This window comes from Tursiops truncatus, chromosome 21 (assembly GCF_011762595.2).
Source record: "Tursiops truncatus isolate mTurTru1 chromosome 21, mTurTru1.mat.Y, whole genome shotgun sequence".
Taxonomy (NCBI): Eukaryota; Metazoa; Chordata; class Mammalia; order Artiodactyla; family Delphinidae; genus Tursiops; species Tursiops truncatus.
In genome coordinates, this window is record NC_047054.1 from 20,359,481 (window position 1) to 20,373,296 (window position 13,816).

A 13,816-nucleotide genomic window follows, 5' to 3' on the forward strand; every position below is an offset into this window, starting at 1 on the left:
CCCACTCTCACCACTATTATTCAACATAGTTTTGGAAGTTCTAGCCACAGCGATCAGAGAAGAAAAAGAAATAAAAGCAACCCAAATCGGAAAAGAAGAAGTAAAACTGTCACTGTTTGCAGATGACATGATACTATACATAGAGAATCCTAAGGATGCCACTAGAAAGCCACTAGAGCTAATCAATGAATTTGGTGAAGTAGCAGGATAAAAAAATTAATGCACAGAAATCTCTTGCATTCCTATACACTAATGATGAAAAATCTGAAAGAGAAATTAAGGAAACACTCCCATTTAACACTGCAACAAAAAGAATAAAATACCTAGGAATAAACTTACCTAAGGAGACAAAAGACCTGTATGCAGAAAAGTATAAAACACTGATGAAAGAAATTAAAGATGATACAAACAGATGGAGAGATATACCATTTTCTTGGATTTGAAGAATCAACATTGTGAAAATGACTATACCACCCAAAGCCATCTACAGATTCAATGCAATCCCCATCAAACTACCAATGGCATTTTTCACAGAACTAGAACAAAAAATTTCACAAGTTGTATGTAAACACAAAAGACCCTGAATAGCCAAAGCAATCTTGAGAAAGAAAAATGGAGCTGGAGGAAACAGGCTCCCTGACTTCAGACTATACTACAAAGCTACAGTAATCAAGACAGTATGGTACTGGCACAAAACCAGAAATATAGATCAATGGAAGAGGATAGAAAGCCCAGAGATAAACCCACATACATATGGTCACCTTATCTTTGATAAAGGAGGCAAGAATATACAATGGAGAAAAGACAGCCTCTTCAATAAGTGGTGCTGGGAAAACTGGACAGCTACATGTAAAAGAATGAAATTAGAACACTCCCTAACACTGTATACAAAAGTATACTCAAAATAGATTCAAGACCTAAATGTAAGGCCAGACACTATAAAACTTTTAGAGGAAAACATAGGCAGAGCACTCTATGACATAAATCACAGCAAGATCCTTTTTGACCCACCTCCTAGAGAAATGGAAATAAAAACAAAAATAAACACATGGGACCCAATGAAACTTCAAAGCTTTTGCACAGCAAAGGAAACCATAAACAAGACAAAAAGACACCCCTCAGAATGGGAGAAAATATTTGCAAATGAAGCAACTGACAAAGGATTAATCTCCAAAATTTATAAGCAGCTCATGCAGCTCACTATCAAAAAACAAACAACCCAATCCAAAAATGGGCAGAAGACCTAAATAGACATTTCTCCAAAGACAATGTACAGATTGCCAACAAACACATGAAAGGATGCTCAACATCACTAATCATTAGAGAAATGCAAATCAAAACTATAATGAGGTATCACCTCACACCAGTCAGAATGGCCATCATCAAAAAATCTACAAACAATAAATGCTGGAGAGGGTGTGGAGAAAAAGGCACCCTCTTGCACTGTTGGTGGGAATGTAAATGTGTACAGACACTATGGAGAACAGTATGGAGGTTCCTTACAAAACTAAAAATAGAACTACCATACGACCCACACTGGGCATATATCCTGAGAAAACCATAATGTAAAAAGAGTCATGTACCACAATGTTCACTGCAGCTCTGTTTACAATAGCCAGGACATGGGAGCAACCTAAGTGTCCATCAACAGATGAATGGATAAAGAAGATGTGGCACATATTTACAATGGAATATTACTCAGCCATAAAAAGGAACGAAACTGAGTTATATGTAGTGAGGTGGATGGACCTAGAGTCTGTCATACAGAGTGAGGTAACTCAGAAAGAGAGAAACGAATACCATATACTAACACATATATATGGAATTAAAAAAAAATGGTCTGAAGAACCTAGGTCAGGACAGGAATAAAGACACAGACATAGAAAATGGACTTGAGGACACAGGGTGGGGGAAGGGTAAGCTGGGACAAAGTGAGAGAGTGGCATGGACATATATACACTACCAAATGTAAAGTAGATAGTGGGTAGCAGCCACAGAGCACAGGGAGATCAGCTCAGTCCTTTGTGACCACCTAGAGGGGTGGGATAGGGAGGGTGGGAGGGAGACGCAAGAGGGAGGAGATATGGGGATGTATGTATACGTATAGCTGATTCACTTTCTTTTACAGGAGAAACTAGTACATCGTTGTAAAACAATTATACTCCAGTAAAGATGTTAAATAAATAAATAAATAAATCTTCCCCCCAAAAAATGTTGCCCATGGATTTCTGGTGTGAGAAACTGCTCTCATCAGCCGCATGGCAACTGGGGACTGCATACTGAGTGCCCTGGAAACAGAGATTCTCACAGACCCTGAGCCTGTGCAGCTCCATACCTTTCCATGGATCAAGGAGGCAGCCTTCTATAAGCTCAGATCAGCCATCAAGGCCTCCTTGCTAAGCAGAAGTGTTACCTACAGGATAGAGCTAAGTCTGGGTCCTCTGGTGTATCCCACCTGCAGGAAAGGGTGGCCTCTTCTGTCCTCAGTCTCTTGCCAGTTGACTAGGTGCCAGAAGAGGTCACTCCTCTCTTGAACCCTTGGCTATTTGGGGAGCCCCTTGGGATTAAATGAGTGAACAGCAATGGGAGTTCGTTCACTTTATGGACAGCATCAAAACTGCACATCATGGGGCTTTCTGGAGATCTGCTGCTTTTCATTCCTTAATCCAGACATCCTTGATAAAGGATGGGATCCAAGCACCTTCAAAACTAACTGAACCTCAGGCAGTCATCTTACCCTGGCCAGTAAGTGGCTCCACTGGTGCGTGTTTACAGACTCTCAGGCCATTGCAATGGTCTAGCCACCTGGTTCCACCAATGGTCTAGTGACCTGGTTCCACCAATGGTAACCACAACAATTACTTATCCAAGGCTTCCATCCTTGGGGAAAATAACTGTGGAAGTCTCTTTCCTCACAGATACCCAAAATATAAATCAGTGTGTCATATTAAAGCCACAATACAGGCCTCACTTTATCCACTTTGGCATTCCAGATGTTGTTAAGGGTGACCATTTCACTTCTAAAATTATCCAATGCTGGGATCTTGAACAAGGTGTTCAGTGGAACTTTCCCCACCCTTGTCAGTCTCAGGCTACAAGCCTCACAGAACTCCCTTATGGCATACTCAAGCAAGATAAAATTTAATTAAATGAAATGTGACTTTTTTATCATCAAACATCAGGGATGACCTGTAATAAAGAGTCTGATTCCATTTTTGATGTTTGATGGTCAGAAACTTCCAAGGCCCATCCTCCTGCTCCACCTTTGGACTAGCTGATAAGAAAGCCCAGGTGTCCCTCTGGTACTGGCAGGAAGTTCAGACCATGTAAGCCCAGCCCACAGATGGGAATCCTTACCTCAGCCCCCCCCCCCAAATCACAATAAAAGGCAAACCAGTCCTCTTTCCTCTCCGTCTAGCCATTTTTAGATCAGCTTGGGAGCTTGCCCTGTGCCCCCTGGAAGCTCTCATTACATGAGTAATAGACCTTCTCAGGCTTTGTGTGGGGTCATCAATCTTGACATCCAAAGCAAATTTTGGGTGGAATGACCACAACATACTTTCTCCTAAACCTCTGTTAATACCTCAACAGTGGGCTCATCAAAACTAGGCTTTAGAATTATTTGAGTCACCCTGATAGAATTTTGCAATTTCCACTGTAATTTGAGTCTACTGAAAATTGGAAAATTTTGAAATTCTCTACTGCAGAGGGTATTATCAACTGAGAATTCAGCTATCTTTTCTTTTTCTGTTTCACAGTTAACTATTTTTGTATGTACTTTTCATTTGTCAACTCCAGAAAAAATTGGGGGAGAGCCCACACTCATGTAGAGCCACAATTCTTACTTCTTTGCAGCCTGTTTAGCTATGTCGCTGCAGAAAAAACGAAGTTACTATATTAGGCTTCATCATGAAATAAACTAACATGTTTAAAATTGGAGGTATTCAGAGCTGGGTGTCCCAAACATTCCTAAACAGTTCTGAGATTGGAATCTGAATGACTCAGATGCTCAGGACTGAATTTTCTTTCTCTCAGCCTGACACATCACTTAGTTCTGTTCCAAGGATTTCGTTTTTCTAACACTCGTTAAATGCATAGATTTGTTTCTTAGTGCAGAAATTTTTGTGATAAAAAATCGAGATTAAAAACCATAAACTAAATAGGTGTGTATTTATATAATTTATATATTATAGTTATATAAATTGCATATTTGCATAATCCTGTACCAGGTTGCCAGATACAATTTTTTTTTTTTTTTTTTGCCAGATACATTTTTAGTGCTTGGGGAAATAATGGTTTCTTAGCATCTGATATGATGGACTTTGCTTTCCAGCTATACTGGAATCTCTTGGGTGCAGCTATAAAGAGTCTGGAGAAAGGATATTCATTCCTTTTGAATTTGTTCAGAGACAATAAACACTATTCTCAAGTTCGAGCATCAAGAACTTGTACCTCTTTTCAAAATTGCAAAAAGTCATGAATTATCTTTAAAATTAACAATTCCCATAAATGCTTTTTCTACCTGAAAATATGAATTCCAGAAAGATATTTTTATATTAATTCTTCTAAATGAATACTGTATTAATTGGCTGCATAGGGAAAGTTATCTTATCAAAAAGTTTTCCACTAATTTGTCACTGAGAAAAAGTATGTATATACATGAAAAAAAAAGGGAATCCAAGCCACGGAGAGAGAAAAATTACAGAAAACAGCTACACAAAGGCAAAACATTGACAGAAAAGTGTATGCTAAATTATTTTCTTCTTTTGATGCAAAAGACATATTAAATGTCATTATTTGTATGCACGTCTTCTTTCATCCGTGAAACTTGTTGAGCACCGTCCTGTGCCAGGCATTGTGCTAACCCCCGTGGATATCATGTAAGATGGTATCAACTCTATCCTCCAGTTGCTCACAATCAAGTAAGAAAGAAAAGACTATTAAGACACAAGTGTTATAATATGAATTTATATTTGTGCCTTAGCATATAGACTACAGCCTTTAATTCTGATTAGTCAGTGTTTCATGGTTATGGGCTGAGTTCAAAGAAGGTGAGGCTTTAGACTGGGTTAAAGAGTACATCAAACCACATGATCATCTCAACTGATGAAACACCCTTTAATGAAATAAGAACATTCAATAAACTAAGAATAGAAGGGAACTTCCTCAAAATGAAAAAGACCATTTATGGAAAACCCACAACTAACATACTCAATGGTGAAAGTCTGAAAGCTCTTCTCCTAAGATCAGGAACAAGATAAAATGCCCACTTCACCACTTCTATTCATTATAGTACTGGAAGTTAGAGCCAGGGCAATTAGGCAAGAAGAAAAAAACAGTATCCAAATCAAAAGCAAGAAGTAAAATTATCTCTGGTCACAAATGACATAATCTTCTAGCTATAAAATCCTACACAATCCATTTTTTAACACTGTTAGTGCAAATCAATGAATTCAGCAGCAGTTTCAGGATACAAAATCAACAGGCAAAAATCAGTTGTATTTCTATGCACTAGCAATGAACATCCAAAAAGAAACTGGATTGGAAAAAATTCACTTACAATAGCAAACAATGGAGTAAAATACTTAGGAATAAATTCAATAAAAGAGGCACACAACTTTTGTATGCTGAAGACTATGAAACATTTCTTTCAAAATTAAAGAAGACCTAAACAAATTCTAAAAATCTCTTGTGCATGGACTGGAAGACTTAGTTGACTAAAGGGTGAATTATGACCCTTAATGGGGAAATTATTCAGCATTTTGATTATGAGAAATGTGAATATATTAAGATGGCAAAGATAAAGCAAGATGTAACGTGAATTTCAATAAAAAGTTACTGTGAAAATGGTAATGATTTTATTTCCCATTTTATTTAGGAATGACTAAGAGAAAATACACTAAATTTTATGGGGAAAAAAAGAGTATCTTAATACATAAATGAAGGTCTAAAGGCAAAGAGTAATATTGACATGATACAAAGGTTATTTTTTGCTGATACAAAGGCTATTTTTTTTGCTGATTTTTACAAATTTTTGACCGTGATAGCTTAAGTGTTAGACATATAGAAAAATTACCTCTCCTGCTTTCCCTCCACAGCTAAACTTCAAGAAGTCTATACCTGTATTCCTCATTTCCTTAGCTTACATTTATTCCTCAATCTACTGTCAGTCAGCCCAACTTTTATGAAGTTGCTGTTGTTAAGTCAAAGAAACCAACACATGACTAAATCATCTGTTAACTCTGTTGCATTGGCATGCTTAGACAACCCATCCTTCTTGAAATGTTCTCTTTCTTTGGTCTCTCTGACACGACTCTTTCCTGGTTTCCTTTATCCTTCTATGATGACTTCTTCTCAACTTCCTTTGCTGTCTTATTCTCCTCTACCCAGCCATTAATTGGTGGGTAGAAGTTCTCAGGAGTTGGTCATAGCCCTTCTTCTCCTGTCATTCTCCTTCCTTCTAGAAGAGCTCACCACATCTATGACATATATGCCAACGATCCCCACCCCCTCAAGACCTTTTCTCCAGATCGCAAGCACAAATAACCAAATGTTTCTCAACCTCTCAGTATGAATGTCTCAAATATTCCTCAAACTAACCATGTCCAAATAATCACCCTCTTAATCAAACATGCTCCTATCTTAATGAATTATCATTCATCCAAATGCACAAGTCAGAAACTAAGTAACATTCTTTTTTTTTTTTTTTTTTGAGGTACGCGGGCCTCCCACTGTTGTGGCCTCTCCCATTGCGGAGCACAGGCTCCAGACACGCAGGCCCAGTGGCCATGGCTCATGGGCCCAGCCGCTCTGAGACATGTGGGATCTTCCCGGACCAGGGCACGAACCCGTCCCCTGCATCGGCAGGCGGACTCTCAACCACTGCGCCACCAGGGAAGCCCATTCTTAACATTTACCTTTTATTAACCCTCCATATCCATTTCTTCACCAAAGAATGTCAATTATTACCTCCTAAGTACTTCTTAGATCTCTATTTCTATCTGTACTGTCAAAACCCTAGTCCAAATTGCCAGCATCTGTCTCCTGCATTGTTATAAAAACTTTGTAACTATTCCAACTATAAAATGTTGCCCTCTAGAATCTGAAAAAATACTGGGTGGAAAGTCTTTAGTCCTCAAATCTGTGAAGGAAGCACAGTAAACTCTTAAGTTTCCAGAGTACCTGTAGAAATACTATCGAACGCAAGTCCGAGTGCCCAGCACACACAGCGGCCAAACAATACCAAAACGTCGGAGTTTGGAGCCGAGAAAGGTTTACTGCAGGGCCATGCAAGGAGACTGGTGGCTCATGCCTTAAAAACCCTGGACACCTGGAAAGCTTTCAGCAAAGCCCTTTTATAGCCCTTTTATAGGGAGGGGCATGGTTAGTTGTTACAAACTTCTTGGTGTTAGATCCTTTGTTCTTGAGGCCAGGTCACTGTGTTCTTATAAACCTCCATCGAAACAAATGTTATTCTCTGTTCTGACAAGAAAGGGCAAGGTCCCAAGGCTCAACTTTCACCCTCCGAGGTCCAGGCCCTGGCTTACAGGAGGGGGTCCCTGCGCGGGCCAGTTACCCTGCCCAGGAGCTTTCATCCAGCACCCAGTCTGAGTCCTCCCGCCAGCGCCCAGGCCTGGGTGAGGGGGCAGATCTCAGCTGGCAGCGCCCTCAGGGCCAGGTCCCCAGACTCTGCCCAGCCATCATCAATGAGGGAGCCAGGCGGCCAGGACCCAGCCGGCCCCGACCCAAGCCGGCCCTCAGGCTTTTCATTTAACCTGGAGAGAATCCTTTGTATACGATCGACAGGAATACGTGTTGTAGCAAATGCCCATCAGGGGAATCCCCAGCCCACAGCAATTGCCCTTCTTTGAGAAGAGCCCAACCACAGAGGTGGACCTGAACTAATGACCTGCAATGTCCGTGCAACTTAACCCTGGCCTCTGGCCACCTCCTAGGAGGAGACAACTGATCTAAGCTGCACCAACTTTTGAAACTTGAATGGAGAGACTGAAGCAGGTTGAAGCTGTTACCTCAACGGCAGTGTCCATATACTCCAGTTGCTGAGGCCTCCACGGACTGCGACCCATGAAGACCGCCCGCCGCCATTAGGTTGCAGACGTTGGGATGGGGGAGGGGTTCGCTGCTGCTTCGCTGCTTCAAGGTCTGGGCCTGGCTAGCGGGCGGCTGCGGTGAGGGCTCTGGGGCTCTGCAGGACCCGGCCCTCAGCCTGTCCCAGGCCCCGCAACCGCCTCTCACCTCTCACCACACTCTCTGCCGCGAGCACTACTGCGAGCTGACTGTTGGCTCAGGGTCTCGCGATAACGGTCGTGCTAACGGCCAGGCCAAATGCTCTGCTCCTATTACAGAAATGATGATAATTATTCAAATACACAACAAAACATTTATACACACTACACATTATCATTAATAAACACCATCCCTTGTTTAGTTAAGAGTAAGAGGTTTGAAAATTGGCGGACAAAAAGGCGATGACAAGCACTATTTCCATTCTGCTACATCTCCTGCTTTATATCTGACCTTTCAAAACCAGAGTAACCAATTTGACTTTTCTCCTTCAGTCTTTCCCAGATTATTCTGGGGTCATCGGAAAGCCTGGGAAGGCTCTGATGTATTTCTCCAATAAGGGTAAGAAAGTCTTTCATATGAAGATCTTCATCTATTTTCTCTTGGAGTAGAAGTGACTCCAGTAAAGTCTTCTTCTGTTTCAGGAAGGCAGATTGGGCCAGTTCTGCTCTTTTCCTGTTACAGTTGGGACACCGAGAAGAAATGTGTTGCTTAGCTGTTACCACCTCGTTGGGTGTTGTCCTCATGTTTTTAAAATAGATTCTGTTCAGAAGCTCATCGGGGACAGTACAGTTTAAGGCATCTACCTCTGGAGCCTCTGCATCCGATCCAAGCTGCAGCTTTTTATGTCCGCTGCTCTTTTTCCCCTTAGAGGTCGCACTATGATGGATCAGGTTTATCTTAACGGTGCAGAAAGACTGCAGGGCATTCAATTCTTCAAGGGATGCCTGAGTGATTTCTGTTTCAAGTTTAGTGTCTGGTTGGTACTGTCCAGAGTTCATTTCCTTGCCCTTGAGGTTGTTGATCCATTTTCTGCTCAACTTCTTTTCATTATTTTTGAAGTGTGAAAACTCAGATTGGTTGTCTCCATATTGCAAGCGTGGAGTCGGCGTTCCACTCTCGTATTTACTCCGAGAGGCACAGGACCAGGGCTGCAGTCCTCCAGAGGAACTGAATGAACTGGAACTCTGTGCCTCATCAGTAAAGGACTCAAAGGTCTCCTTAGAAAAGTCTGCCATAGTCCCGACGTCTGTCTGGGTCAATTTCCCCTGCTTCTCTGAATCCTCGGGCTTCTAGGCGGATGGCCATCACATTGCATCAGGCTCTGCTCCTCATCTGCTTTGCGGTGGTCAAGATTGCCTCAGGAACTAGTCAGTCCTGAACCCCTGGGGGATGGGTTTTGGAGCTGACCGTTGCGTAAGGAAACGCTTCCGGGCAACGCCTTCCCGCTGCCTTGGCAACCAGGGGCGGTCCTGCGCAGTAGGTCGCTGAGGCGCCTCGCTCCTCCCCTTCCCCGCCCTCCCCAGAACCGACTCTGCCCGCATTGTTCCTGTTGGGTTGTCGGCGCCGCCCTCTCCGTTCGCTCTCCGGAGTCTTCTCTTTAGTGCTATTTTAGTACAAAATCTAATAATCCTCCAGAAAAAGTTGCAAACTCCCCTTCCCTAGGGGTCAAAAAATTGTGCATGTGTGTGAGGGCAACAGGGAAAGGCGGCCTCTGACTAATCTGAGAGTGCACGCCTCGCCTTCAAAAAAAAAAAAAAAAAAACCCAAACAGAAAACCATCCGGCTGGCCAAAAAACACAAGCAAAACGTATCTGCCAATCAGATAGCCAAGAGATCATCTACTCGTAAACCGCGTCTTAGGATAAAATTCGAAATTCTGAAACCATCCTGTAAGACTCCTGAGTGGCACGGCTCCTACGTATTATTTCTCCAGCCTCATCTTGCACAGCTTTTTGTGCTGTAGCGTTACACTCTGCAGTTTTCCCAGTCACAGTTCCTCAGGTCTTTGTTCAGGCAGTGGCTCTCTGAATGGCACTTCAACACTCCTCTTCCCTCTTCGTAAGGTTAATTACTGCTCCTCTTTCAAGTCCCATTTTTTCAGGAAGTACTTCATACCCATCCCTGCCCCCAAACACTTTATAGCACAGCCTTTCTTTCCGGGTTTGCAACTGTGTTTTATGCATATTTGAGAATGCCTTCCACATCGCCCCCAGATTAAAAACCCGGTGAAAGCAGAAATCCTGTCAGTGTTATCCAGCAGTCAGCAGGTACCTGATACATAGAAGGTGCTCGATAAATCTCTGTTGAGTAAATGTGTTGAATGGTTATGGAAACAGAAGTATTACCTTACACAGGTCCGCGCCTGGATCTTGTGGAATAAGTACTACAAGCTCAAGGAACTTCAGTCTTTTCCTCTTCCTGAACCCCCCAAATTAGGCTGCTACTCATAATACATCCTTTTACAACAGACTTTTTAAAAATATGGTAGAGTTTTATTAACTATTCTCAGAAATTATAAAATGTTAACTCTGAAGGTTGACTTTTTCTAGATCTTAATAAATATCTGAGTCTAGCTCTTAGTAAATATCTGAGATAATTTCAAGAGAATGGGTTTCCTTGCTCATTTCCTTCTGTGTGTGTGTGGGGGGGGGGGTAGTAGCGGTGTTGGGAGGGTGTTATTCGACTCTAGCCCGATATATTTAATGTTATTCCCAAAGTGCTCACTTTGGCAAAGAGTCAAAAGTCTGAAATGTTCGAAAAGCATCTGTCAAATATAAGCCAGCTTCATATTGAAGAGAGTCCAACTTCATTTATTGCACCCAAATCATATTTTATCCTATAATATTAATCTTTAAAAAGAGGTAATAGATACTTTGTGGTTAATTCCAATTAATTTCCAGTTCAAGGTTAAAGATTTTCATTTTTAATTTTTGTTTCAAAAGTATCCATCATTCCCTGAAATATTTACACATTCATATTTACACACAATTCACTATAGCACACATTTTCCCCAGAACATTGAGCAAGGGAGCTGTGCTTTAAAGTATATTCACATCTAGTAATATGCTAAATATCTGGAGTAATCTGTCTTTTAAATTTTTAAAAATATAGTTATAAATACCTCGATTTTATAAAAATAACTTTATCCTAGAAGCAAGTAAATTTGCTAAATTAACCAATTTCTTTGTAATAACCAGCTGGACCCAGTAAACTCTTCAACATTCTAATATATGTATTATCTAAGGAAGTAAAATAGCCCAACCGTACTATCATTTTCAGAAATGACTCATGAAGACAGAAGTCAGTTTGATTTTAAACACAGAAACTTACTTTTTGTATAAACCTATTCTCTTTACGTTTCAACTCTATCACAGAATAAAGCTTAAAGGTGACACTACTTAAAATCCACACTCTTGTTGTCAGTCTTCTATATGTGAAATATAAATAATATTTTCCTATTCTCTTCCTTGTATATGAGAATTGTCAGTGATATATATGTGAAAAGAAAATCTCAGAACATTCCTTAAGCGGTACTGGCAAAAAATATATATATACATATATATATTGCATATTATTTAGAAATCCTTAAGAGAATTGTGAACAAGTGTGTTCTCTTAAACTAATTTGTTTACTTCAGATGTTTCAAGTGAGAGAAAAAAACAAAACAAAAACCAGGAATATATAAAGGGGAAAAGGGAGTAGGGAATTGCAACTTTCCATCTTATCTAAAATCTTTTTACTATCCCAATGGATACAAGTCACTCCTACTCACTATACTGAAAGCAGATTTTATCAAGCTTTGCAGGAAAAAAAAAGTAGTATGTCATTTTAAACATTTTTTTGTTTTTATCAGGAAAAGAAAGATCGAGGAATTAACAGGAAACATTTATAGCTGTCCCAGAAAATACATAGAAATATTTCAGTGTTTCAATAACTTTGTTATATAATCGCTTCTTTATTTAGCAAATACCTATGAAGTTCAGAATAGTATTTTGCAAAACTGAAATTATCTAAAACTAAACTTAACTAAAACTAAAAAAAAGTTATAAAAAAGAATTATCCAATCAGCATCCACATGTGCCAAGAACATGCTGCATTTTCATTTTCTGTTATTCATGTTATCTTTTTTACAAGTTCTCACTCATTTTAGTAGCTATGGAAAACCATTAACCTGATAATTAAGCATATGCCAGGTATTCCCATGTGAGTCAGTCTCATTTTGTCAAATCTTCAGTCATATGACTTAATATGACTCTCTAATAGAGCTATTCCTTCCTTCCCTCTCCTCCTTCCCAAGGCAGTGCTTTGTAGAAAGGAATTCTTTATTATCTGTGGGGCAGTTGGTGTAGGGGGCCTCAACTTTGTGCAAATCTTTTTGTTGGTCTCCACGGCATGGTGCAGGTGGTCCCTGGATGTGTGCTGTTTTCCACCAAGGCACAGTTAGTCTGGTTCCTTCCAGGACCCTGACACAATCCTAGGCTACTGGAACTTGTCAAACCCTCTCCCGGCTCTCTTGCCTGTATCTTGACACCCACAGGTATGTTTCTTTCAAAGACCTGCTGAGACGTGATAGAGGAAAAGGGGAATGTGGTCTGGTACACACAGCATAGCCTAGAACCCTTGCCACCTGGTCATCACTCAGGCGACTTCCTGTGGCCAGCCCCTCCTCCAGAAATCTCAAGCATCTTGACATCTCTTAGGGGCTGACTGGAACATTGGGGTCCTTTAGAAACCACATTGTGACTGAAAGTTGCCGGGGTGGATGCAGAAAGTCATAGGAGGGAAAGAGACAAATCAGGCCTAAGCCTGCCATGGCACTATTTTTATTGTCCTGCTGTCACTGTCTCTTCTCTCCATCGTTCTTAATGGGGAGCAGGGCAAAAGCTCTCCTTCCAGCTTTTCCTCAACAATCAAATATGCTTTGCAGCTATAGAGCTTAACCCCAGAGACAGGAGGTCAAAACATATTAGTCTTCCTATCGGATTCCCTCTCTCTCTCTCTCTCATTTCTCTTTCCTTGGAGGGAGAAAGGCAAACTTTCAGCTTCTTCCTGCCAGGCAAGCACTTCTCCTCTGAGGGATCACAGTGGCCTCCTTGCCAAGGTGGCATTTGGTCTGCACCCTTTCCCAAAGCCGTTGTGGTGGACAGAATACCAAGAGGGAATCTAGTTTATGAATAAGGGAAATTAACTTGACAGATCCTTTAAAAATAGCCTGCCCTCTACATAAACTACACAGCACTGTGCTTGGTTCTGTGAACAAGCAAAATGAAAAATTATTTCCTCTCCTAAGGGTCTAAGTTGAATGTATCAGAAATCTCACTGTGAGACACAATTTTTGTGGAGTAAGGAATCCTACATCATTCATGATAAAAAACAATTTCCATTTACTGTGCAGTGGCTGTTCTTCATATTTGAAAAATGTTATACCAGACAAATATCTCAGTCTTCACATTCTTTTTTTCCTGTGTCTTCAGTTTTGTTATATTTCTGAAATTGATGAATTGCCTTATGAAGAGCTGTGTTTTACTTTAATAGCTATTGTTTTGCAAAGACAATGTTTAACGTTAAGGCTTTTGAGATATCTATCCCCCTCCTCAGTTTTTTACCCCCTCCCTCCTGCAGTATTTAAAAATACAAGATACGATATTATTTTGTCCGTAATACCTCAGTTTATATCTCTAGCTGGTAAGGCCTTTTTAAAAATGTAACCACATTATTATGATTACCA

General features: G+C 40.6%; 1 protein-coding gene across 1 annotated transcript; it reads right to left on the minus strand.

Annotated features, from left to right (window-relative positions):
• Positions 1 to 5,835: 5,835 nt before the first annotated feature.
• On the minus strand, positions 5,836 to 9,517 carry C21H8orf48 (chromosome 21 C8orf48 homolog). The gene is made up of 2 exons (XM_004329722.4): positions 8,539 to 9,517; positions 5,836 to 8,357 (listed from the first exon to the last, which is right to left on the minus strand). The coding sequence occupies exons 1-2, from the start codon at positions 9,321 to 9,323 to the stop codon at positions 8,306 to 8,308; spliced, it is 837 nt and encodes a 278-aa protein (XP_004329770.2). The 5' UTR covers positions 9,324 to 9,517; the 3' UTR covers positions 5,836 to 8,305.
• Between the last annotated feature and the right edge of the window lie 4,299 nt (positions 9,518 to 13,816).